The sequence below is a fragment of the Monomorium pharaonis genome, chromosome 2, assembly GCF_013373865.1.
Source record: "Monomorium pharaonis isolate MP-MQ-018 chromosome 2, ASM1337386v2, whole genome shotgun sequence".
Taxonomy (NCBI): domain Eukaryota; kingdom Metazoa; phylum Arthropoda; class Insecta; order Hymenoptera; family Formicidae; genus Monomorium; species Monomorium pharaonis.
Window position 1 is genome coordinate 8,805,377 of NC_050468.1, and position 24,767 is coordinate 8,830,143.

Below are 24,767 nucleotides of genomic sequence, written 5' to 3' on the forward strand. Positions count from 1 at the left end.
GTTCTCCTATGTTCGAAGTATTAATCTAACAACCTCATCAAAAATTATTGTTAAGAAATTTAAAGGACTTTGTATGAATAGAACGGTTACAGCGACTTATTATGATTCTCAGAGTCAAATGAAAAATTAATTTTTTTCTTATTTACAATGATTATAATTTCAAGTTATAATTAAAATTAAAATTTAGTTCTGATTTAAATATTATCTCTTTGATTTGATATATGTGATTGTGAGTTTTATTTCATTTTTCAACATCTTGCAAAATATAATTTATATAATTATAATTATCAATTCGGAAACGCGTGATCAATTTTCTGTAGCATTTTATTATATATTTGAATATATTTTAATTAATAACTGTTATATATTTTGCGTGTAGAGAGAGCGAGAGAGAGAGAGAGAGAGAGAGAGAGAGAGAGAGAGAGAGAGAGAGAGAGAAGAGAGAGAGAGAAGAGAGAGAGAGAGAGAGAGAGAGAGAGAGCGAGCTAGAGAGAAGAGCGAGAGCGGAGAGAGAGGAGACAGCTCTAGAGAAGCGAATAGAGCGAGATATATATCTCTCATATATATCTCTCTGAGATCTCTGGCGTCTAGAGAGATCGATATATCGAGAGAGAGAGATAAAGGTATCAGTAATAATTTTTGTATTTATATTTATATTCATACAGGACTTTCTAAGGGCCACTTGCACCAAACTCTGATTAATTTAATCATTCATTAGTCCATTGGAATTGACCAATCGCATTTGTTAATTCTGCTTAATAACAAATATGATTGGTCAATTCCAATGGACTAATCAACGATTAAGTTAATCAGAGTTTGGTGCAAGTAGCCTTAAATATTATTGCTAAATCCCCAAAATGGTCAATTTGTATTAAATAATCTAGATATTTACAAATTATTTCTGCGGTGTAATTATTTTGCAAAAAATTTTATATTTTTAAACAAGTACAGATATTTCCGATCTTGTTCTTCTCAACAGCAATTCATTAATACACTGCTCATATTTAGCACGCTTAGAGAAATATGAATGTTATACTGCTTTCCAACGATCTCGCGCGATTAACAGCAGACGTATAAATAAAAATAACGCAAAATATCGTCCAAATAAACTACGAGAAATTCAGCAGACCGGTGCGATTCTCGTTTCTCAAGTTTGCCAAGTAGTTTTCCTCTCCTTTCTTCTGTCCGTCTCTCCTCTCTTTTTTTTCTCTTTCTCTTCCTCCGTCTCTCCTCTCTCGTGTTTTCTTCCATTTCGTCCATATGTGCGTGCGCGTTTCGTTCCCTTCATTCTTTGTCTACCTTGGTCGTGCACCGCTATCGTCCTTGCAGACGTGTATACTTTTCACAGTATGAAGATATATTCTCTTTTTTTTCTGATTTGTTTCTACGCTTTAAATTGGACTTGGAAGTAAGAAATCGGCATTTTCGCCGTGCGAAAAATAATCTTTGGAAAATGAAGATTTGTCCGCTCGTACGGTTTTGCTTGAACAAATTTACTTCACAATTAACGTCGCCTGGAATTAGCGAGACGGAGGCGTTGAGCGCGACACGTTTTACGTTCGCGATAATAAAATCGTAATAGAATATATATGTACAGAAATACTAAAATACAATAACTTCCATTTTGCTGCTCCTATAAACTATATGTGTACATATCAAACTCGATATCCCGAGACGATTTTTTTTTATCACTCTCAATTTTAATAAATTTTTCGTCTGTATTCGGATATTAGCGCTAAGTGCGGAGAAACTAGCTGATTGTATTTGATTAGCAACTTGACGAAGGATGCCAAATTTAAAATTAGAGAAAGTATATAATTTTCAAGTAGCTACTGCAATTAACTGTGCGGTGTCTGAAAGAAGTGATACAAAATACAAAGCAAATTAAGCGTGTATCGAAACATAAATTAATAAAGCATCAAAGCGCGTGAAGATTAGAGCTGTGCAAACAAGGCAATCTGTGCTGCAAGTGCACGAAATTACTTTTAACTCTTTCAAGACAATCCTTTTAGCTGCATACATCAGTACAACAATCGAAGGAGAGAAACTCTTTTCTTTCTCATCCCTTGATCGATTCCCACTTTAACTTTCCGGAAAGCGGAGTCGAAGACCTCGCAAAGATAAATCATCATCGGTGTCTTGAAAGGGTTAACAGTGTCGTGGCAGAGGAAAAAAAAGAACTGAACGTAGGAGTGAAACCGTGACAATCTCGACGAGTTCAATTTCCGGCTGCGTGTACGCGGTGAAGGAATCTCACGACGGCCGACGAAGACACGGGCTGTCGAGGAGAGATGATTCTCCTCGCGCGCGCGTTCTCACGAGCCTCGGGAAAATGAACTCTGAACTGAAATTCCGTCGGGTTTCGAATCCCGCGACGAAAGAGAGAGAGAGAAAGAGAGAGTGAGACGCCTCCTCTCGCTTCTCGCTCACCTTTGTTTCTGCGTGTATCCTCGGGGATGACAGATAAAATTTACGACATGCAAGGATCGCGATTTGTTTTTCCGCAGCGCTTCTCGTGCTTCTTCTCTTCACCTCACATCGGCATTCTCGGTGCAGAGTCGGTTGTTGGCTCGTACGCACGTAGCAACGGCGGCGGCGGCGACGATGACGACGATGATGATGATGATGATGACGATGCACTGACGACCGTACTGTTTCTGGTCCGCGTGCGTGCACGCGAGACTATGTGGTCGCGGCAGCCGTGCTGCCGCGGCGATCACTCGCGAACACGGGAAATCGCATCCCTCGCTGCCGCTCCGACGTCAATGTCCGCACACGTGACCACGATTCGCTCTCTTTCCCTCTCTCTCTCTCTTCTCTGCAAGAACATTCGCACGTCAGGGGGGGGACTTGTCACCGGTGTATTCAACGAAACGCCGCGCACTCGCGAGATCCGGAAGCAGCATGCGGGCAGACAGTGGCGGCTTTAAAACCCTTTCCTTTCTCTTGCTTCCATTCTGTTTCTTTAACCATCTCAATCTTTGCATTAAAGGCGCGTTCTTTAAATATTCATTTATCAATCTCTATATTCATTCATTCGAGAATAAATATATATATTTTTAGCTTTCCTATTTGCATTAATTATTTAAATATTTGTTTAAAATAGCTTTATCCAGCCGTACTTAGTTCATATACGAATGAGAATGATGAAGAAAGGGGAGAGGGGATGGATCTACTTTTTTTTTTAAAGCGTTGACCGCGCAAGTGAGAGCGAGAAAATCCGAATATAATTTTAGATGTAATAACGCTCGCGATATTTCTCTCGTTTGGCTGCGTTTGACCGCATCTGTCATATCTGTGATAATATTTAATATCGTGAAGAGCTAATAACGGCAGATAAGATAATCGATTTTTTTTCCTTGCAACAAGATGCGATCTCCTTTATTCTTTCGTTTAGGGCGAGGGGAGGGCAACAAAGTAATTCTCGATTTCAACGACATGCTTGCGGAAGAATATATTATTCGCGTACGCGCCTATATATAAAATATTGTACTTATAGGTATATAAAACAGTCGTCGATTGCCGGCAGATGTGCCGCGTGACATTTCTCGACGCTATTTCCACGCCCGCTGTGTGATAACATTATGAATGAAGACAAAAGCCGGGAGAGCACCGTTCATCAATAATCCGCACGTTTAAACGAGCCGCCTCGCCATTTACTTGAGCCGCGGATCGCTTCGATGTTATGTACAATTTCGTCTTTCTCTCGTTCAGAACTGTTGCTTATTGCGCGCGATCAATTTTACTTACGAGTAATCATGAATTTTCTGTCACGATATATTTTATATAGAATGAAAATAAATTCCAGTGAACCGAGGAAATTGCGAAATTTACGTTAGACGAGTTGTTTCGTAACGGATTGCATCATGTTACTCTAAACACAGTATAATCAATATATATATATACCTATATAGTATGTACACATGTCTGATGTGTGCTACATAACGGCAATACCTTGCGACACGTCTGGTTCAAAGGTAAAAATATTGAGAATAAATATCGAACTTCGAAATGAAAGAGCGGCGTTAAACTACTCTCGAAATTCTCATGTGTCTATAGGATCATCTCATTCGAGCGGTTCCTTGCGATAGATGAAGTTCTGTATTGGTTTAAACATTAGAGATGTGCGAATAAAGGTTTTTTTGACGCCGAATCGAATGCCATTTCTTTGTTCGAATTCAAATCGAACCAATAAAATTTTATCCGAATTAAAATAATTAAAACAACTTTTAATTGATAACATAATTATTGCATAATAAGAATAGACTAAGCGCATTTATTTCTTCTCTCTTTACTATTAACTGTATTTCGTCTCTTTGAACTTCAAATTACACTCTATCTTTTTTATATCTATGAATTACCGTTATATTGAATTTTAATATATAGATAATAAAGAAAAGATTTTTTCTATGTAAAAAAATACTGTTTATATAATATAGTCACGTTAAATGATTTTATAATATTGTCAACATACGTAATTCGTCTTGAATTCGTAATTTTCGAATAATTTGGATTCGAATCAGAGATTCAAATCCGAATCGAATCCGAAACTTACTTTACTGACACGATCTGATTAGTATTCGAATAATTCGCACATCTCTATGAAACGCACGTTGCCCTTGGAATGAACACGGAGGCTTAATAAGATGTAACATCGCGACGCAGCTTTTGCGGCCGCTGCTCGTATCGCCAGGACACAAACGTGTTCGTCGTCGTTATTGTTCTTTGTGCATCGCAACCGGCTGGTGACGGAGTGACAAATCAGGTGATTCGAAAGTAAATGACACTTATTTCGCAAAATAAGTTCTTAATTCATGCTCGATTGTTGCAGAATCTTCGCGGGATTATGCCGATTAAACGTCTTAAAACATTTTAGTGTCCATTTCCACCAATGTAAATTAATTTCAATCTCGAGTTTTTTCTTTATCTCTTTTTAGTTTTAAAAATTAGGAAAGATAAAGAGTAGATAAGTTTAATCGAGATGCTATTGTAAGTGAGTAACTGCACTAATTCAAGTTTAATATAGTTTTTGTTATTAAAATTTTGATAGTTTAAAACATTTAATACGATTTTTTCATGAAGATAATGTCAGTTAGTTCACCTTATAAAGTAAAATCTGTAATGTAGAAAAAAATCTAAAAAATTCTTAATTACGTGGGTAAATTTTTAGTTGAAATGATATTAACGTCAGAAAAATTATGAATAATATTCTAGGATTAATCTACAGCCACGAAACTAATTATTCAGATGTAGGGTTTAAAAGTTTACTTTATGCTACAAAGCCTATCACCAGATATAATTTTGTAGGAAAAACTCAATTAGAAATGAAACACTTGCCAGTAATATACATTTTTTATCAAAAGTATATTTTTAATTTAGCATAAAATAAACTCTTCAATATTTTGTACGTCTGGACAATTAGTTTCTATAGGCTGTACATAGCATTAGCTTGTTTAATAGTATTGTAACACAATATTATCTTATCTTTTACACACAATTTTAGACTTGAGCAAAAACAGATGAAAATAGAGATACAGTTGAATGCTTTATCGCAATTTTATGCATTTAATACATCTTTCAATTTTATTAATAACTAGAATAATAATTTGTTTTAAATTCATAAACACAATTTTGCTTTTGGAAATGTATCACTGGCGAAGGTTTTTTATTTCCAATCGATTTTTCCTTAAAAAATTATAAGGGTGAATTTCCAACATAAAATTATACTCTTAATATCTTACGTCTAGGCAATTAATTTCACTTAACATTAATAGAAATGGATACAAGTATCATTATTGAAACAATTTAAATATTCAAGAGACAATTACATTAATCCTTCCAAGAACTACCAGTACATTTGATTACGATAATTTTACGGCGTAACCCTCGTTGCGAAAGATATTAAAAAAAAAGTCGTGTCTCATCCGCTCCCTCGAGATCAATCCCTCGCGTCGTCTCGTGCGTGAGACCCATACGCACACCGTCGCGGACGCAGAAGGAAGAGGCAGACGCGCGGCTCCTTCCGCGTGCGCATACGCGCGCACGCGGAGCCGCGTAACCACGCGCCTTAGCTACGGACCTACTCCGTACGTACGAACTCCGGCGTATCTCCTCTCTTTTTATTCTTCGTCGTATCGCGAGCGACGCGGCGAGAGAAGAAATTGGGTCGTCCGACCGGTCGCGCGGTCGCGCGACTTAACGTTTCTCCGCGCACGTTTTCGCCGAGCGATAACAAACGGCGAGGGAACCGGGAAAACGCGCTTCTTGCGACGAATCCTTAAGATGTCGCAAAGGGCAGCGGAGGAGGGGAAAAGATTCACGGAATTCCGACGATTTTCTTTTGCGCAAAATTGTTTTCGAACCTTCCAATCACAGTTACACTAAATGCATCAAGAGTTCATGCTAAAAAAAAAAACTCACGAAATTAATTAATTATAATTAAAAATGCAACAGATATATATCAAGTCTTGTATGTAATTGCGGTTATTTTTCATTATATATTCATATTTTTCTTATTTAATTTATATAGCTAATATTATGAAATAATTTATATAATTTATATCTCTGTGGTTTTCCGTCGCGTAAGGTATCGGCGAGACGAAACCCGCCGTCGGCCATCGGCGATCGAGTTAATATACGTAGACTCGTTAAATTATCGCGCGTCTGAAGTTTCGTTTAATAGGCCGGACACTTTGTTAGGAGCAACTTCGAAGTTATCACACATTTTATCGCCCCGCACACGGAGGAGCACGTCGCTGCAACAAACACAATAACAACGACGACGACGCAAGCACGAGAACGATGATTCATACCCCATTTGCAACGACCATTGACACTTGTCACACTCTTTCTCTCTTTCTCTCACGTCTAACCTTCAGTTCGACCTTTTTTTTCGGCCCTCGTCGATTTTATCGTCGGAACGCCGCGCGACGTGACGCGCGACCACGGTACGACGACGCAGCGCGACGCGCGACGCGGCGTGACGATCTCGGCGCGGCGCGGCGCGGCGCGGCCACCACGCTCCGAGAGGACGAGGACAACGAGGTCGCGGGGCGCGAGAGCTTGTCGACCGGGACAAAGGGGAGGAACTCCGGCGGCCGGGGACTACGTGGATATCGTGGCGGATTTTCAGACGAACGAGTCACGACGGCGACGTCCACGTATGCGGCACTCCCGCGTCTTTCGGCTTCGCCGCTCGCCTTCACCTCTGCTTTTCTCTCTCTCTCTCTCTCTCCCTGTCCTTCTCGCGGCTGTTGCTCGAGGCGTGCCCGCCGTCGTCGCTTTCACTCGCGACGCGATGCCGCCGGACGCGCGATCTGCACGGCGCGGCGGAGCCGCCAAAAACGATCACCAAGTGTCAAGGTTGCCATTGTGCACACGTATGTAGGCTTGTGTACGCGCGCGAGTATTGCACTCACGCACACCGTTTCACCGTTTCTCCCTCTCGTTCCCTCTCGCTCTCCCTCCCTTCCCCTCACCTTCCTCGTGTCCCCTGAAAGTCTCTGCCCGCTTGCCTGCCTACCCGCTCGTTCGCCCTCCCTCCCTCCTTCCTTCTCTCGCCCTCCGCGCGCTGCCTTCTTAGCACCCGCTGCCCGCTGCCCGCTGCCGCTGTACCGCTATCACAACAATGGCATTAGGGGGAAAAATTACGATACCCGCAGCTTATTTCACGATGACACTGGCTCGCGGCCCGCGGCTCGCCGCAGCGGCCGATCGAATTCACACGCAAACACGGGAAACTTGGATTTTCACGCGTCCGGCCCGACGCGCCACTCGCCGCGGCTTTTGTCAGCGGAATTTCGCCGTGGCGCATTCGGCGATCAGCGTTTCGCGAGGGAGTCCCCCCCACTACTTGTTCGATTCGCGCGGCGGCGCGCAGCCGCGACGGTCGCCGCGCAGGGCCGGCGCGAGCGGGCGCCATTCCGTCCGCACGCCCGTGTTTACAAACAAACGCCCGGACGGGACGCCGCCGCGCGCCGCGGCCGTCACCGTCGCGTCGCCGCCGTCGTTGCCGTCGCCGCCGCTGCTTCGATCGGAAAGCGCGGACGCGTCGCGGCGTCGTGGACGACCGGCACTTTCCACGCGACAGTATCGCGCGTATCTCGACAGCACCTGGGAATTTCTTGATTAATTAAAAAGATAATTCCGTCGTTGTTAATTAAAAATTCAAAAGAAACGCGCATTGCGCTCGAATAACTCTTGTCGATTGTAATCTATAAACTCGATTCGAATAGTTTGGGCTCTTTCTCTCCGTTCAAGAAATTAAGTATTCAACTGTTGGATGAAGGAATATGTATTTCACTCGTCAATCACCGACAACCCAGATTATTTCATTCAATTTCATTCATTTTGAGACTTTGATTTTAAGACGTTACGATTTAACAAATGCTTTGGAATCGCCATTTCGCCATTAATTTTTTATTTTTTTAAATATTTTTCTTTATATACACATACGTATATTAATCTTGAAAAATTTTATTGAAAGAACCTAAATATTTGACTTGTCGCACCTATAGCCGCACCTGAATGATGTCATGATCAAATAGCCAATCGGATACCATTGCGATCAACCGTACAAACACCTGACGACACATCGACGGCGTCACCCCGGCAACCTTCGCTTCTTTGACCTAACCTTTTTTGTTTAAGAAAATCGATATTTGTAGTCACGCTAATTATGTCATGATTATTAATAGTAATTCAACGGTACGACTAAGCATCAATCTGTCACGGTTTTTAAATCAATTTTAACCAGGGAGTTAATAAAACAGGATAACTAATGTTATATATCGATTATCACGAAGATCCAATAAAAGGCTTGTGCGTCGTAAACAAAAACATCCTATTGGATCCCACTTTCCCGCCATTCTACATCTTATAATTTGAATTCTACGTTCTATAGCCATATTCGTTAATAAAATATATTTTTTTAGAAAATTATTTTTTAAAGTGTTACAACTTTTAAGATATGTACTATATGAAGAAAGGTAGCATCATGGATATCTCATTTTTTTTATCGATTTATAGATAAAATATTTCTAAATATCTATGAACATTTTAAGTTTCTAGAATAAATGTCTCTAGAATAAAAGTTATTAAGTTTGGAAAACAAATAAAATGTAATATAATTTAATTGGTTTTAAAGATTTTAAGAAATTTCCATGGATAAAAATTGATCAGACAGAATGATACTTTACCTACAATAATACTTTAAGAGTTAAATAAAACAAAGTTTAAAGAATAATGGTTCTTTAAATAATTTTAAATGGAGCAACAAAACTTTGAAAGACATTTGGATGCTCATACAATACATGAATCCTATATATACAGTTTGGTTAAAGTAGTTTATTTTCGCAGTGTTTAATAAATCCAATAAATATATACTGTATACAAAATGTTCAATATATTAATTTTCGTACACATGTGTAAATTTTGATGAAATTTCCTGTTCTTATTTAATCAACATGTTTGCTAATCACTCATTAAATGTAATTCTTGAGCGCTTGGAGAATTGTTTACACATTTGAAAAGTATATTATTTAATCAAAATTATATGTATATATGTATGTATGTCTAATTATCTTAAAGAAGAATATGTCCGTTGAGATTTTTTATTGCGTATGTAAATTATAACACAATATTCAACGCATAGTTTCTGAATAGAAAAAGAAAACGTCTGAAATAAAGAGACGCGTACAAATCCTATTCTTAATCTAAAGCCATGCCTTCGTCGTCATCGTCCTTCTTATCAGGACTAGCAGTTGATGATGATTGCTTCTTATTCTTGTCGTCTTGTCCCTGTTGCGCTTGCTGTCCCTGACCATTTTTCGCTTCAGACTCCAGCGCGCTGACGAATTCTTCGATGTTTCCACTGGCCGCGGCACTGACGGCGTCTGGTCCCAAGCCGAATTGACGGATGACTGGGCCCGCCTGGCCCGACTGCAAAGCAGACCAGAACATTGATAGCGCCTGGGAGAACTGGGGAGACGATAGCGTGGTAGACAGGTTGTCCCCGGGTGGCAAGTGCACGTTCATGGCACTCTCCAGGCTTTCCGTCGTAGAGATTGCTGCCGGGATAGCGTTGGTCAGCTCTGTCGCTACGCCCCTCTGCCGGACAATAAGCTGCGCTGTAGCTGGACGAAAGCAACAGATACACCCGGAGAAATTACCCCAACTGCTCAGCACAGCCAGAGTTTCCGACAGCCAGGAAAAGTTCAGGCAAAGGATAATATTGAACAGTGAGAAAACCATGCCTCTGTTTTTTCGAATCTCTAGTCTTATTCTAATCACAAAGTACTAACAATCAATTAGTTCGGTATCCATTAAATCGAAATCGCTGAATTTTTTACAATTGTTTGTTTTATTTTTAACACTTCTTCTCAAAAAGTATCTAACAATTTAATGCGTTAGTAAATGTGATTTTACAGTATTACAGGATATATAAAATATGTTAAACAATTTTTCAAAGAAATATTACTATGTAAAACTGCATTGAACACTGAAAGCGATAACGCAGTTACCTTATAGATTATTAAAACTTCACTGAATTTCCGAGATAGAGAAAGACAAACACAACATTGTAAATCATGTTAGCGAGAACTCATTGACTTCCATAACAACTTTTATAATGATATTATCATCTATAAACACATAAAAACTAACATATAAACTTAGCTGTAATACATTAAAATTTTGATTAAATTAAGGTATATTAGTTTAGTATAAAGTATCCATTATTCCATCACAAATTTCTTTGTTATCTGATTAGCTTTGTTAATCTAGGAATGCATGTGATAATATTTTCAATGTTAATTTTCTAGCAATTTATTACATGCATTGTTGTTAATTTTCCATAAATAAGCATAAACGAAGCTAAACAATTGCTCACTTAGAAAAACAGAAACAGAACCATTTTAAACACTTGTAAAACACTGAATGAGATTGAAAGTTATTCTGCGACTTCTGTTATCGAGAATGGCACTTTGTATCTCTGATAACAGCTGTAAAAAATATATAATTAATAACAGATAATCAATAAATAATCTCTTCCGATAAACAGTTATCTTTCTTAAGATTTAAAATATATTAAAGGTGTGGTCTTGCAACAACAATGCATAGATCATAAGATGAGGGAAGAGATTTAATCTTATCTTCTCATATATATATATATAAAGGAAAAACCAGGTTATCTATAATTAAACCGATTTCTAATGATTAATTTTATACAATACACTAATAATATTATATAATTAATTAAATTGATATATTTTTATATGTGCATTTAAAAATTATTTATAGAATCATTTTAATATTAGGCAAAATTTTTTAGATGTAAGAATATAAGTATGCTGAAGTAGGAATGCAAATATATAATATATCAATATACATCATTCTCGAGAAAATCAATCAAATTTTATTTATTTAACATTTAATTGGAAAAACTTTTGCTTAAAAAATCAGAATTTTTATTATTTATATTTAAAAATTGCAATCTTTGTATTAAAAAATAAAAATAATAGCATGCACATGTTTATTGTTGCACACGCAAGATTGTTAATTTTTTATAAACGCTTTATAATCCAATTATATAGCGTTTTCGCTTGGGTTAATCGCTCCGGGAGCGGTTTGCTCCGAGCATTAATGACGTCATAAAGCCAATCACGGCCTTTTGAAGAATAGAGTAACTATGGTTAGCCAGTTCTAGAAGAATAAGAACTTGAAATGGGTTAACCCAACTCAGTTTTGCCCAGTCGAAAACGCCAATAATGTCTGATATTTCATAATTACTAATCAAAAATCACTTACAGAGCGTCTCAGAATCATTGAAAATGTTAATCATGACAAATTTGAAGATTTTTCTTCCTGAAAATATGATTACTTTCTTCTAACTTTAAATATTTTATATTTTATTAATTAAACTACTAATTAATTTAAAAAATATAAGATCTATTCAAAATTAATAAATTACTAAAGATAATCTTTTTATATTTGGAAGTCTAATTTATGGCAAGTTGCAATTGTTTATTATATAACAATTATAGATGCTTTAACGTAAACATAAATTAATCGCGAAAATTTCTAAAAATTTGTGACGGAAAACATTAAACTATTAAAGAATTTTGGGATACTCTGTATGTATACCCATTCATGTGTACACACACACACACACGCGCGCGCGCGCGCACATACACACATATAATCAGCATTAAAAACTTATGACAGACATTTTCTTACAAAATATATTTTTAATTACCTGCTATCATTTATTTCATGCTGATTTAAAATACTTCTAATTCAATTATTACAATATTTAAAAAAATAGTATTGTATTATATCAATTAATCATTTGTTAGAAAATTCGATTATTCTTCAATCGAAGTTTCAATTCAAACCAACGAGTTCAAACCAGTAAGATATGAAAAAAAGAAACATGATATTACCTGTACAGAAGGTTCTGTTCGAGACGGCGTTGGAATTTCCGATAGAAAATTCTGCAAATCACTAAGCTGTATTCTATTGCTCGGAGTCACTGCTGTTGCAGCTGGCGTGGACGGAGCTGTCGTTCTTGTTGATGACTTATTATTACCTACAGAAATGTATTGTTAGAATATAAAAGCAATTTTATGTAAACGGAGGATTCACTTACTCGAAGATTTCGAGTCCGTATTAGGCCCAGGAGTTAATGAATGGGGCGGTCTAGTCACATTTGTAGTGGCTGGAGTGGACGAAGTTGTAGTGGAAGCTCTTGTACTCTGAACACCGTGCGGTCTATTCATTGTACCTAATAAACTGCCCAAACCACCGATCTGACCAACGCCGCCGAACAATTGTATGAGCTGCTGCTGCGACATGTTGTTCAACAAATTCTGAAGATCTCCCTCAGCATTGGTATTGCCACTCCTCTGAGATCCTGGGGTCGGTGGATTGTTAAGTACGTCATTGATCTTTCTACAGTGTTCTTCATCTTTATCAGTTTTGAGATCCTATTACAAGGAAAATATACATTCTGTAAAATTACGTTCAATATGTAAACATTCAAGAGTAATATAACATGAAATAAATATTATCAAATACTTGTTAAATTATATAAAAAGGGGATATAAATCAATTTATTTCAATCTATCATAATTTTGTAATTACAAAGTTATATTTTCTATACCTGTAACCAAAAGAAGAATTTCTTATTCGACGATTTAAACCTCAAAAGGTATACTCTGCCAGTCTTACATTGAGGAACATGTTTAAACTCGCAATCATCAGGAAAGATAATCAAGTCCTGAAAAGTATGCATGATTGTAGAAATATGTATATTGTATATTTAATAAGAGTTGCAAATCAATGTGTTATAAAATACAGTGTTAACCTTCCATAAGCTAATATCAAAATTTGTGATACAGTTACTGCATTGAGCTACTGTCAAGCTAATTTATGTTAATTAAAGAGCATTAATTAATTTCAAAAAATCAAAGTGACATAATTTGTGTATTAAAAAATGAATGCTAATAAGAAAAGTTTTCCAACTCAGAAATTAAAAAAATTATAACATTTTGGCAATGTAAAAGATTATAACATATAAATTTTCTTGCTATCTAAATTTATCCTAAAGTAATAAAATTAATCTTCAAAAAGTGATTTTTTATTTTCACGTTATTATTAACAAAAAAAAAATGGAAAATAATAAAATTTCATAGAAAAAATATATTTTTCTTAATAAGATTTAGCGATACAATTTATTGTAAAATTTATTAAAACAATTATAAATTTAAAAAAAATGAAAAACAAAGTAATGTTCAAAGGTTATCTCTTTAGGATAAATTGAGCAAGTGAAAAAACCAATTTATTGCACGTCAGAATATGTATTGTAAAAGTTTCAAATTTTTTAATTTTTGAGTTGAGCATCTCCCCTTGTAAGTTTATTTTATTCTCATAAAAAATATTTATAACTAAATGGGTTCGATAGACCCACTGTCAGCTCGAGAAAATTAAGAGATGCAGTTTCTTGGAGCAAATGAAAAAACGCACTTTTCCATTCCCGAGATTATTCTAGAGATTCATTAAGAGCAAGATATATCGAATAATTATTTATACATCCTCAACCACTCCGGTCGTGCGATCCTTCCAGCAGAAGTGCATCAGCGAGTCGTCGGACTGGTAGACGTAAAGCTGGCCCTTTCGCGTGTCCGGATAAACCATTTTTCCTTTTACGGTCATTTTACCAGCCTTGAACTCCACAAGGTTTTTCGAGGCACCGCGCGAAGCGTTATTACCAAAGAGTGCACCGCCCGACATTTTCGCCGATATAAAAGGAAAATTGCCGTGTACAACGCAAACGAGATTTCGACCGATTCTCCCACTTAACTCACGAGCGCTCTCACAGTGGCTCACACTCACAGATGCTCACAGAATGCCGATGACTGCGATGACATTGCATTTCAAGATGGCGGAACGAAGCAGACCACGCGGCGCGTGGTACGACGTACGAGAGAAAAGGAAAGAAACAGCAAATTAAAAAAGAGAAGAAGAAAGAAAAGAAGAAAAACTACCTATTTTTGCGGGTAACATCCGCGATATTTCTCTTTCTCTCTCTCTCTCTCTCTCTCTCTCTCTCTCTCTTTATTAATTTTTAAGATATAAATTTTTAAAAATTGATTAAAAAATTATTATTTCTATATAAAAAAAATATGCAGTATATATTCTGCTATTGACTGATTTGAATATCCGAGTTAAAATCTAATGCGCGGCGCCATGTTATAAGAAATGTTTTGGAATGACCAATCAAATCACGTCATTTTCAAACCGGTACAAAAATTACACATGTGTTTTTATACGAAATGAAAGACTGGCAGAAAGTGTCGCTTTGCCCCCGCGAAACGAGATATTATTTGTTAAACTTTTAAAACACGTTATCATACGTATGTAAATGTTATCACGTTGACATACATATGCCATCTTGATTTTATCATTTTAGTATTTTTAAGGGCCATTCTACAATAGTCGCAAGTTGCCAGTTGCTTTCTATGACAATCAATGATCATCGAGCTCCATATGTAAAGCTCAATGTTCATTGGCGGTCGCAAAAGGCAACTGGCAACTTGCGACTATTGTAGAATGGCCTTAAGGGTGCAAACTTTTAAAGCGATTCTACAATTGCGTAAACGTAATTGTAAACATAAGGGGTCTGTTCGCGTCACATGCTCCGACATGCTCTTATTCACCCCAACGCACTCCAATACGTTGATTCCGATGACGCCAACCTATTAGAATGCGTTGGAGTGAGTAAGAGCATGTCGGGGCCTGGCGACGCGAACAAACCAAAGGTTGTAAGAAATCAACTAATCACAGTCGATTATTCTACGATCACTAAAGAAATAATTATTTGTGATTGGTCAGTTTTTTATAATTTGACGTTTACAACTACGTTTACACAATTGTAGAATGGCTTGTGACGCTGCAAACAGGCAAAATTTGCCCATATTTATGGGCCCTAAGGGTGCAGTCACATGAGGCCAGCGTACAACGTACCGGCGTATGGCGTAAAGGAATTAGACCAATGTCTGTGCTAACAAAACGGGCGTAAACCTTGTGATTGGTCTAATTTCTTTACGCCATACGCCGGTACGCTGTACGTTGGCTCCATGTAACTGCACCCTAATAATATTCCTCTGATACCATCCTATACAGTGCACTGTGCCCAACTGTGCCGCATGTTTGCGTTGCCGGTTTGCGCGTTGCTCTTATAGGTTAAGTTAACGTTACTTAATATTTTTATTGTATATTATTTTTGTTAATACCACGATCTATTTGTACAAATAATCACGCCATGGTCGTCTTTACTTGCAATCATTGTGGTGATTCATTGAAAAAGCCAAAAGTGGCTACACATTATCAGTTGATATGTCGAAATGTGCCCTTCGTAACCTGCGTGGATTGCTTGAAGGATTTTCGGTAAGAATTGAAGTAACGGTTGAGCAGATATTTACGGATTTTGAGATATAGAAATTGATGAAATTATAAAAACCTTTCAAGTAGCCTGGAACATTCCAGCAATATTAGGCTCGTTCTTTTCAGTTGAGCTTTTTAATTTCTTTGATTCATCTTTACTCTTTTTTCCCGTTAAAGAGAAAAAAAAGAATTATTTAGATTTATTGTACCAAACAGACGAATTTTTTAAATTTATTGTGCGATTAATTGCATTATGCAGCTTTTATAGAACAAAATTGCATAATGTAATTGATTAATCAATTATAAAACTTGTTTAATGTAATGCTGCTACAATTTGTTGAAATGTTCTATGCTACCCAATACGTACAAAAAATTTAATTAGTTTAAAAAATTGATAAGGACACATCTATGCTAAGAATTTTATTAGTCTGCTCAAATATGAAATAATTGATACTAATAATTGTAATGGTACTAATAATTATATTTTTTTTTATTCTTAATTATTTTAAAAGAGATGACGAGTACGTTGCGCATACTAAATGTATAACTGAGGCTGAGAGATATGGCGCTAAAGATTACGTTCCAAAACCCAGTGCTAATAAGGGCGAGCGCAAGCAGCAGGAATGGATTAACGTTGTTAATGATTTGCTGAATGGGACAGTGCATCTATCGAATGTGGAGCGAAACTTTCTCAACATTTTATCGAAGTATGATAATATACCGAGAAAGAAGGCTAAATTTCTTAATTTTGTGCGCAGCGCGATAGGCAATCGCGTTAATGCATCGATTGTGGAGAGCGTTTGGGACAAAATGGAAAATGCGCATAAGCAGAGTCAACAAGTGGTTACGAAGACTACAGAGAACAGTGTTACACAGAGTCAAGAGCAGAACAAGCGTGAGTTTTATTAGAACAAGTCTGAGATTATTGAAATTGAACAAATTTTTAATGTGAATTACGTAGGAATAAGTATTATAAAGGATGAGGCAATAATTTTACGTATCTATTACCACATTGAACATCTTTAAAACTGTGAAAGTAAAAGAAAAAATAACTAAAATTAAAAAAGTGGTCATTTTATGGTTGTAACATGTTTTTTTAATGGAACGGTTTTATAGATCTGAAAATTACTTTTTTTTAGAAAAGAATTAATAATACTTTTTAAATAAAATATATAATAAAGTTTTATATAATGTTTTTCTAATTACTCTGTAAGTATGAAAATAGAATTATAGATTCTAAAAAATAAAAAAATAAAGACCATGTTTTTTTTGTCATATATCATACAACTTTTTTAAGATAGAATTATTTAAAAATTTGTTATAATTTTATCTAAAAAATATATAAGACAATTTCTTCTATACTAGAAGTGTACTATAATTTCTCTTAAAGATAAATTTTTCTTTTATATTTCAAAGATAAAATAATTATTGTCTTAGACTGTAAAAAAATATATAGAAATAAATGTATAGAATATACAATATTTGTTTTTTAATAGATAATATGACATGTATGGAAAATGTGAACTCTAATAACTCACTTGACAGTCAGAATATTGCTGAGAATCAAAACAATGAAAATATATGCAAAGAAAATAATTCTACGAGTCAGGAAAATGGAAATGACAAAGTATGCGAGATGAGCAATGGTCATCTGCTCGAAAAGCGAAGTAAATCTAAAAAACGGAAATTAGAACCAGCGAGCACTCAATTACCAGAGGAAGATCAAACTGCTGTGAAAATTACAAAACAATCTGTTTCGATTACAAACGATAATGGAAGTGATGTTGCTATATTTCGTTGGAAAAAAACTATTTTAGACATTTTACATACTAAGGGTGAAATGCCTTTAAAAAAATTACGAGATAAGGTTATGAGAAAATGTATATATTACGTTTTTAGCTTAAATGACAATACTTTCAAACTGACTGAATATGAAAAGGCTATTGCAAAGTTTAACAAAACGATGGAAAAACTGAAAGAATCGTCTGCGATATGTATTTCAGAAAATAAAGTACAATTACTTTAGGTAAAATAAATTTATACAAAAGAAATTGCAAATTAGAATAAAATATTATAAATAAAAAAAACATTTTACTTGACTGTCCTGTTTTTATAAAGTCACGATTCTAAACTGGATTGATATTTTTTAATTTGTAACTCTAGAATGATTGTTTTATTATGGAAATAACATGCTGAATATACTCTTCTCACATCAACTTTATAATTTTTATAAAAATTAATATATAACACAAATTTTGTTGAATTGAAACAAAATTAAACTAAGGAATACATTTGATTAACGATTTTAATTTTACGTCAAAGAAAAATTACATCCTGTGTTTAAATGATAAGTGGATTATCCAGACTTTAAATACAAAAATTAACCATAAAAGAATTTGGATATTCCATATTTAATGTGTCATTCTAGGATCAAATTTTTATTTGAATTATGTGTAGATGCACATAAAATTGTAATGTAAAATGACTATTACTTCATTTATTATATAAAAGTTTACATCTTTTATACACGGTTTATGATAAATTTACTTCTTACAATAAATACTTAACAGTTAAGATTGTTGGAAGATATGTGATCTTATTACGTACATATTGATATTTTTTATTACGGAATAGAAACTATTTTAGAAGAGCAAAATTTAATATATACAATCTTAATTCTCTCTTAATGTATTGCGTTCTTAATGTGAATCGGAAGGAAAATCGTGTAAGAATTTTTCGGAATACCACGCGTGTTCACTCATAGTTGCTAAAAGACCCTTTGTAAGTACTTTGGCATCATTAGCACCGAAATAGATTGGTTGCTGATCATATAACTGTGTTACCGTTCCTCCTAAAGCACTATAAGACAAGAAATATATAAATAACAAATATAAAATACAACAATCAATATAAAATAATTGTAATATATAGATACTACATAAATTAAGGAAAATAATTAGTAGTACCTAAGAATTGCAGTGCCTGCACATATATCCCATTTCTTGATAGCAGTTGTATGAACATAGGCAGTTGCATTACCAGCAGCTACTTCCAAAAATTTGTATCCTAAAATAAAATATCTCTTATATTTGTATATTCTCTATATAAAAGTCTTGATAATGATAACAATTTTTTTAATGTGAGACTAAGTAACGAAAATAAGAAAGAATAGAAATCTAAAACCAGATCAATACACATTGTATTAATGTGGTCAGAATAATACACATATGTACAAGATTATTATTAATCTTGTATTCACACGTGTCTAATGAATTATGAAAGTAAAATTGCGTTATTGAAAAAGAATTTCACCTGCACCAGCAGCAGAAATAATTTTAATGTTGTCGCCAAAGGCAACTTTAGATGAATTTTTTACTTGTCCAGCATGTGAAAGAGACACAATTAAGATAGGTGTTTTATTATCCTTTACCTGTTCAACAGAGATTAGCTAAATAATGCGTTTCAAAATTCTTTATAATTTCTTTGTTAAATTACTTTAAATTCACACACAATTACCTTGGGTAAATTTTTCAAGTTTCTTGATACTCCGTGATTACTCCACGTCCAGAACAAACTGTAATTCTGTCTGGTCTCAAATGGTTTATATATGACACCAATAATTGGTTGTCCCTTGACAGCTATGCATACCATAGTAGATACATATTGCAGTAAATTTTCTAAAAATATGATAGATTATTGTGCAAAAATGATCAAATTTGGTTCATAAAATACTATCTCAAGCTAAGAATGTTCCAGAACCACCGAGTATCCTTCCAATACGTTCAAAACGCTTTACACATTTAATATTTGAAGAACAGATTCAGTGGATCTGAAATATATAGTGTAAAGATTTGATTTCGTTTTCCAATTTTCAAATGTCAAATTATTGCGCCTACATGTTAAATGAATTATTTAGAAAACAAGCTTTACCCGCAACATCTTAATATTTCTGAGATTGTTACGGAACTGATTATCATATTACGTCCAAAAATTAATTTCTATTGTTTGATCCTGAAAACAATTGGCGATTCTTCATTATCACCGTAACGATCGTGAAAATATTAATTGTTCTCAAACTGCAGGTAATACATTTTCCTTTCCACTGCCTATAATCTAATCTTTGCATATCTTTCTTATGAAATTTTTGTCGCCAACTTATTGTGTATTACGAATATATTCAAAACAAAAGTGCACAATATTGGGCATCTTAAAAATAACTGTTTCTGCCATAAATAACCTGAAAAGTAATTTTGTTAGAAGTACTAGAATATTATAGTGGCAAAAGTGCACCTATACCTGTGAACTCTTTGGTGGCATCAAGAGGATCAATCCAAATTGTAATATCATTAACGTTTACAATGTCGTCACTCATATCGTAACCTTCGAGATTTTTAACAGAGTTCTTAATATCCTCTACTACAATCTTATCACAGTCCTGCGACGTTTCCTCAGATATCACAGTAATTCCTGGAAACGCTTCCGTTAAAGAGCGATACATGGCACAGTGAGATCTATAATCTGCTGCTGTCACTGGATCATTTACGCCTTTAAAAGAAATATAGAAGAAAGATTATGCTATTGCTTTACTAAAAAATATTAAAGTTTGTCAATTTAAGGAAAACCAGATTGCATTAAATAATGCAGGACAAAAATAATTGCAATGTGGCACATAAAAAATAATTCACATCAAATTATTGACAATTACCCTCCTTTGTTTTGCCTTTGCTTTCTATCTTGAATTTGATTTGATCATGCACTGTCACAACTTCCAGTCCCCCAATCTCCGCCGCTCTTATCGCAGCAGCAAGAAGTTGCTTGACAGACACATCTTTGTTGTTTGCACGCCGGTTTGTGCAGAGGTAAATGATGCCTAAGAGTACAAATGCACATAGAAGTAGTCTCTGTGTACGCACGCTCATCCCGCCGTTTACTGGCGAATTAAAAACGTGCGACCAGTTAGTGAAATGGTACAATTTATCACCGTGGCAACTTTGTAAGCCTTCAATGCAATTACAGAACACCTGTAACAACAAACAGATTTTTGCTGATGATATTTATAACTTTAAATCTTAATCATTATTAATCATATAAAAAATTATATTGTTTTTGTAATTATATTGTTTCGATTATAATGTATATGTAAATGCATTTTATATAATCTGTTATATATGTGTTGCTTAATAATGCAATTTTTAGTTAAGGAGAATAACATATGAGAATATATATATATATATATAATATAAACTACATGTACAGTAAAAACATAAAATCAATATTTGCAAAATAAAATTAATGATCACAAAACTTGCTAATTACACACACTTATTAATAAATGCATGTAATTAGTACTCGAAATTCATCTATAAAAAGTGTTGAAAGACAAGATGCTTTTACCTGATACACATACATATATATATATGACGCGGCTTTTCTCCCTAACCTCGTCTATTGCACAAGCTTGTTCAAACGTGAGATAGAGTGCGTTCCCGTGCTGATGCTAACGCCCGTAGCGCTCTTTCATAGTCTGTTTTTTTTTGCTGCTACACTGATCACACTGATGCAACAAATTAGAGTGAGACATGATGAATTAAAAAACTCACCTCATATTTGTCTCATTTTAACTTGTTGCCTCAAGCTCAACGTAGCAACGAAAAAAAAAAGTATTGCAAGCAGGTACAGAGCGCGTCCTGACTTATTTTAATCTTTGAATCATCATATGGACTTATTAGATTTATTTTAACTGCGATCACTGCAAAAATGACCCAAGTAAATAGTACTTTTCATATTGTTGAAACTATTATTAATCGCAAGATAGACGCACAATACGCAATCAATAAAAAAAAATACAAACATTAGAGGCCTGTTCTTTGCTGCACTGCTGCACTGGTGCAATAAATTAGACTGATTGTGAGACAAATTTTTCTCATTCTAACTTATTGCACCAGTACAGCAGTACAGCTACCAAGAACAAGCCTTATTATATCAAACGGTAAGGAATATAGGTTTGTTCTTGGTAGCTGCACTGCTGTCTGGTGCAATAAGTTAGAATGAGAAAAAATATATTTGTCTCATTCTAACTTATTGCACCAGTGCAGCAGTGCAGCGACGAAGAACAGGCCTTATGGAATAGTTGTGCACTTAGCAATCGTCCAATATCATCATCAAACGCGTTTTGTCAAAAGTATAAAAATTGAGTCTCATGAAAAAGCTTCAACGATCGAATTAATGGAAATGAAATTTTATAGAGGGAGAGGCCTTGCGGAAAACGAGCTCGTGAGCTCGAGCAATGAGCTGCGAAGGCAATCGTCGGCAAATTTATGGAAATAAAATCTGATAAAATCTCACGATGAGAGGCGAGACTGGCGAGAGAGACTTCGTCGTCGATTAACACGATCCAGTAAAGCTTTGCGAACGTGAGCATCGGAAAGTTCATAGAAACCTCACGATGAGAGAGATTCGTCGTCGGTTAACACAATCCAGCAGCATATTGAGAATATGAGCATCGGCAAGTCAACAAACAAAAACTCACTCCTAATTGTGGGCTGATCATTAATCGAGCGTTTGGCAATCCTATTACGTCGAATTGAGAGACAAGGGGTAAGGATTCTCACACTATAATGCCTATACATAAGGAAGGGGATGCTGAGGATTCATCTCTTAACATGAAGTATAAATCTATGAAGATAAGTTAATTATACAGCCATCCTGGAACTCATAAGGTTACAGAGTATGATACTGTACCAATCAGGCTGAGAAAAATGACCAGCTACCTTGAAAATTTCCCATCTACATGATATCAGATGGGACTGATCAAAATGAAATTGGATGGAACAAATTCCATGTTTATGAGAAAGAACCTCTCGAGTCAAAAAACTCGAATAAATATCCTGGAAATGCAGCAATCAAGAAGGAATCAATTGGAACTTCAATATCTATAGAATATCAGCAAATAGAATTTTGTGATAGTCTGATCAACATTAAAATAGTAAAATCTTCTTTTGTAATGAGAGGATATCGGTACAACTGGGAAATTAGATGATTAAACTGAAATTCATATGATTATGTCCATAGTAGCTTTAGAAACGATAGATACACAGAAATAGAAATTGGCATTTAGCAGAAAATATCGCGCTTCATAACTATATATTTATATATTGTGAGATTTTTTAATATCAATTCTTGCCTTTAATTCTTGGTAGAAATCTGAATCAATCATATTACCTAATCATATTAAAGAATATTTTACTGAAGTAAACACTGTAATTTTTAAAATTAATTATTGAAAATTGTTTTTATTTTTATTTTATTGATAATTAGAATTTAATTATATATTTTTTAATCAATAAATCTCATAAAATAACATTTTTCTGAAATGAAATTTTGTCCTGCTTTCTTTTGTTAATGAATAATATAAAATAAAAATAAAAACTAAATTAAAACAAAATAGAATAGAATTTATTGTTTCAATTTAGATCTTCTGGAAAGGTCTTTGTGTCCACTAGACATATTAATTTTTCTTATATCTGTTTATATTTTTACTTCTTCCTAATCTGAACTTATTTTAATATCTTAATCTTCTCTGACTAAACATCTCTGACAATCGTTTTTAAAAAATTTACAGTCATACAACACTACACACGCATTGTCCATTTGACAAATTCCTTGCTTTTCTTTTTCAAAAGATAAATTTCTCTCTAATTGTATAATTTATAATTAGAATAATTTTTTAATTTTCTGTCTTACATAAGTACACTTGTTTCAATAAGGAAAAAAAATATATGGGATAAGGTTTTACATATGCTTGTGTAATATAAAATTCTACATGTTTGAAATTAAATATCTTTAAAATAATATGACAAAATCAATAAATTTTTTCTAGATATAATTTTATAATTTTTTCAAAATATATCTGCTAGACCTGTGTTATATTTCACCAAACGTTAGAAACTTCATAATGTTCTTGTTCCTCCATATTATGTTTTTCTGTATATTCTTTTTTTCTAATAACATCTCCTATCCTTTTCTATCTTTACTGTTAAAATTTTACCATCTTCCCATTGTCTCTGCCCTTACTTTTACCTATAATCTCTCTTCTTTTAATCATTTTTTTATATTCTCTAATGCACATATATTTAATCCAGAAAAATGAACCAATATTTAAAGATTGATTTTATTTCTTTAGTATAAATTTAGGTAGCAAAACGAATATTTTATATATCAAAATATCCTCCATAAATTACTAAAATTTAAGGATTTTTTAAATTTAAGATCTTGTAAGTATTTATCAATATGTAGAGTTTGCACATAAGTTGCAATATCGACTAAATGATTTATTTTATTTATCTTTAAATATCCAAAAATTGATTTCTACTTTCTATTTTTTGTCGATGTTTTTTCCTATGCTTTTCCAAATAGTGCATAAACGTTTACACGATCTTCGAGAATCATGATTGCTACGAGTTAAAGAGAGATATATGGCAAAAGCAAATACGACGTTATTGCATTTAAGAATCGACTAAGTTGGATGCATAAAGAGACCTTTGTAAGAGAAACAAAGGTTTATAAACGCAGACAAGACAGCGAAAAAGAGAGTGAAGGAAGGGGGGGGGAGGAGATAGATGAACAAAGTGGAAATGCTTACCGAAGAGATGAGAAAAAACTGCGTCGAGAACACGCACCACGTGTTCAACCCCTCGTCTCTATCACGCGTCTTCAAAATGCGCAATTGCGTCCTTGCGTTCCGCTGGGACAAAAGTCCATTATACTCGTGTGTGTGTGTGTGGGTGTGTATGTGTGTATGTGCAAGTATGCATGTATATATCTAT

The 24,767-nt window shown here is 34.8% G+C and overlaps 4 protein-coding genes and 1 long non-coding RNA gene across 12 annotated transcripts in view; 2 read left to right on the plus strand and 3 right to left on the minus strand.

Annotated features, from left to right (window-relative positions):
* LOC105835470 (protein argonaute-2) overlaps positions 1-7,850 on the minus strand; it is a 33,808-nt gene extending 25,958 nt beyond the window's left edge. The window contains exons 1-2 of one of the 5 annotated variants that reach the window (XM_036283379.1): positions 7,656-7,850; positions 2,533-2,818 (exon numbers count right to left, since the gene is read on the minus strand). The gene's annotated coding sequence lies outside the window, so the exon portion shown is untranslated. Of the gene's footprint in view, positions 1-2,430; positions 2,819-6,812; positions 7,467-7,655 lie in introns of those variants that run through there. The other 4 variants (XM_036283378.1, XM_012678776.3, XM_012678774.3 and 1 more) reach the window with 4 other exon arrangements.
* Positions 7,851-9,325: 1,475 nt separating this feature from the next.
* LOC105832752 (proteasomal ubiquitin receptor ADRM1-B) lies at positions 9,326-14,433 on the minus strand. 2 transcript variants are annotated; one of them, XM_012673957.3, is made up of 5 exons: positions 14,089-14,433; positions 13,160-13,276; positions 12,647-12,983; positions 12,441-12,586; positions 9,326-10,107 (listed from the first exon to the last, which is right to left on the minus strand). In XM_012673957.3, exons 1-5 carry the CDS (start codon positions 14,287-14,289, stop codon positions 9,709-9,711), a joined length of 1,200 nt encoding a protein of 399 aa, XP_012529411.1. In that variant the 5' UTR covers positions 14,290-14,433; the 3' UTR covers positions 9,326-9,708. The 2 variants fall into 2 exon arrangements, with proteins under 2 accessions (XP_012529411.1, XP_012529412.1); XM_012673958.3 differs by having other exon boundaries at positions 9,326-9,939; positions 14,089-14,432.
* A 1,216-nt stretch (positions 14,434-15,649) lies between these two features.
* LOC105832747 (cell growth-regulating nucleolar protein) lies at positions 15,650-18,041 on the plus strand. The gene is made up of 3 exons (XM_012673950.3): positions 15,650-15,945; positions 16,455-16,837; positions 17,439-18,041. The coding sequence occupies exons 1-3, from the start codon at positions 15,821-15,823 to the stop codon at positions 17,966-17,968; spliced, it is 1,038 nt and encodes a 345-aa protein (XP_012529404.1). The 5' UTR covers positions 15,650-15,820; the 3' UTR covers positions 17,969-18,041.
* Positions 18,042-18,422: 381 nt separating this feature from the next.
* On the minus strand, positions 18,423-24,727 carry LOC105832750 (putative inositol monophosphatase 3). Of its 3 annotated transcripts, none has more exons than XM_028189868.2 (7): positions 21,337-21,471; positions 20,648-20,963; positions 20,239-20,487; positions 19,459-19,619; positions 19,255-19,390; positions 18,909-19,008; positions 18,423-18,801 (listed from the first exon to the last, which is right to left on the minus strand). In XM_028189868.2, exons 1-7 carry the CDS (start codon positions 21,349-21,351, stop codon positions 18,642-18,644), a joined length of 1,137 nt encoding a protein of 378 aa, XP_028045669.1. In that variant the 5' UTR covers positions 21,352-21,471; the 3' UTR covers positions 18,423-18,641. The 3 variants fall into 3 exon arrangements, with proteins under 3 accessions (XP_028045669.1, XP_028045670.1, XP_012529409.1); XM_028189869.2 differs by lacking the exon at positions 21,337-21,471 and adding an exon at positions 24,584-24,727 and having other exon boundaries at positions 18,425-18,801; XM_012673955.2 differs by having other exon boundaries at positions 18,425-18,801; positions 19,255-19,372; positions 21,337-21,366.
* On the plus strand, positions 21,569-23,194 carry LOC105832751. The gene is made up of 2 exons (XR_001138759.2): positions 21,569-21,708; positions 22,188-23,194. It is a non-coding gene; the product is annotated as an uncharacterized LOC105832751 (long non-coding RNA).
* Positions 24,728-24,767: the final 40 nt, after the last annotated feature.

Coding starts and splice junctions, on each gene's coding strand:
- LOC105832752 (XM_012673957.3), bottom strand. CDS start 14,289: ATGTCGGGCGGTGCACTCTTTGGTAATAACGCTTCGCGCGGTGCCTCG. Junction 13,277..14,088: donor CGACCGGAGTGGTTGAGGAT/GTATAAATAATT, acceptor CATACTTTTCAG/GACTTGATTATCTTTCCTGA. Junction 10,108..12,440: donor GAACAGAACCTTCTGTACAG/GTAATATCATGT, acceptor ATTGTCCGGCAG/AGGGGCGTAGCGACAGAGCT.
- LOC105832747 (XM_012673950.3), top strand. CDS start 15,821: ATGGTCGTCTTTACTTGCAATCATTGTGGTGATTCATTGAAAAAGCCA. Junction 15,946..16,454: donor GATTGCTTGAAGGATTTTCG/GTAAGAATTGAA, acceptor TTATTTTAAAAG/AGATGACGAGTACGTTGCGC. Junction 16,838..17,438: donor GAGTCAAGAGCAGAACAAGC/GTGAGTTTTATT, acceptor GTTTTTTAATAG/ATAATATGACATGTATGGAA.
- LOC105832750 (XM_028189868.2), bottom strand. Junction 20,488..20,647: donor CAAAGGCAAAACAAAGGAGG/GTAATTGTCAAT, acceptor TTTCTTTTAAAG/GCGTAAATGATCCAGTGACA. Junction 19,009..19,254: donor TATTTCTGCTGCTGGTGCAG/GTGAAATTCTTT, acceptor ATTTTATTTTAG/GATACAAATTTTTGGAAGTA.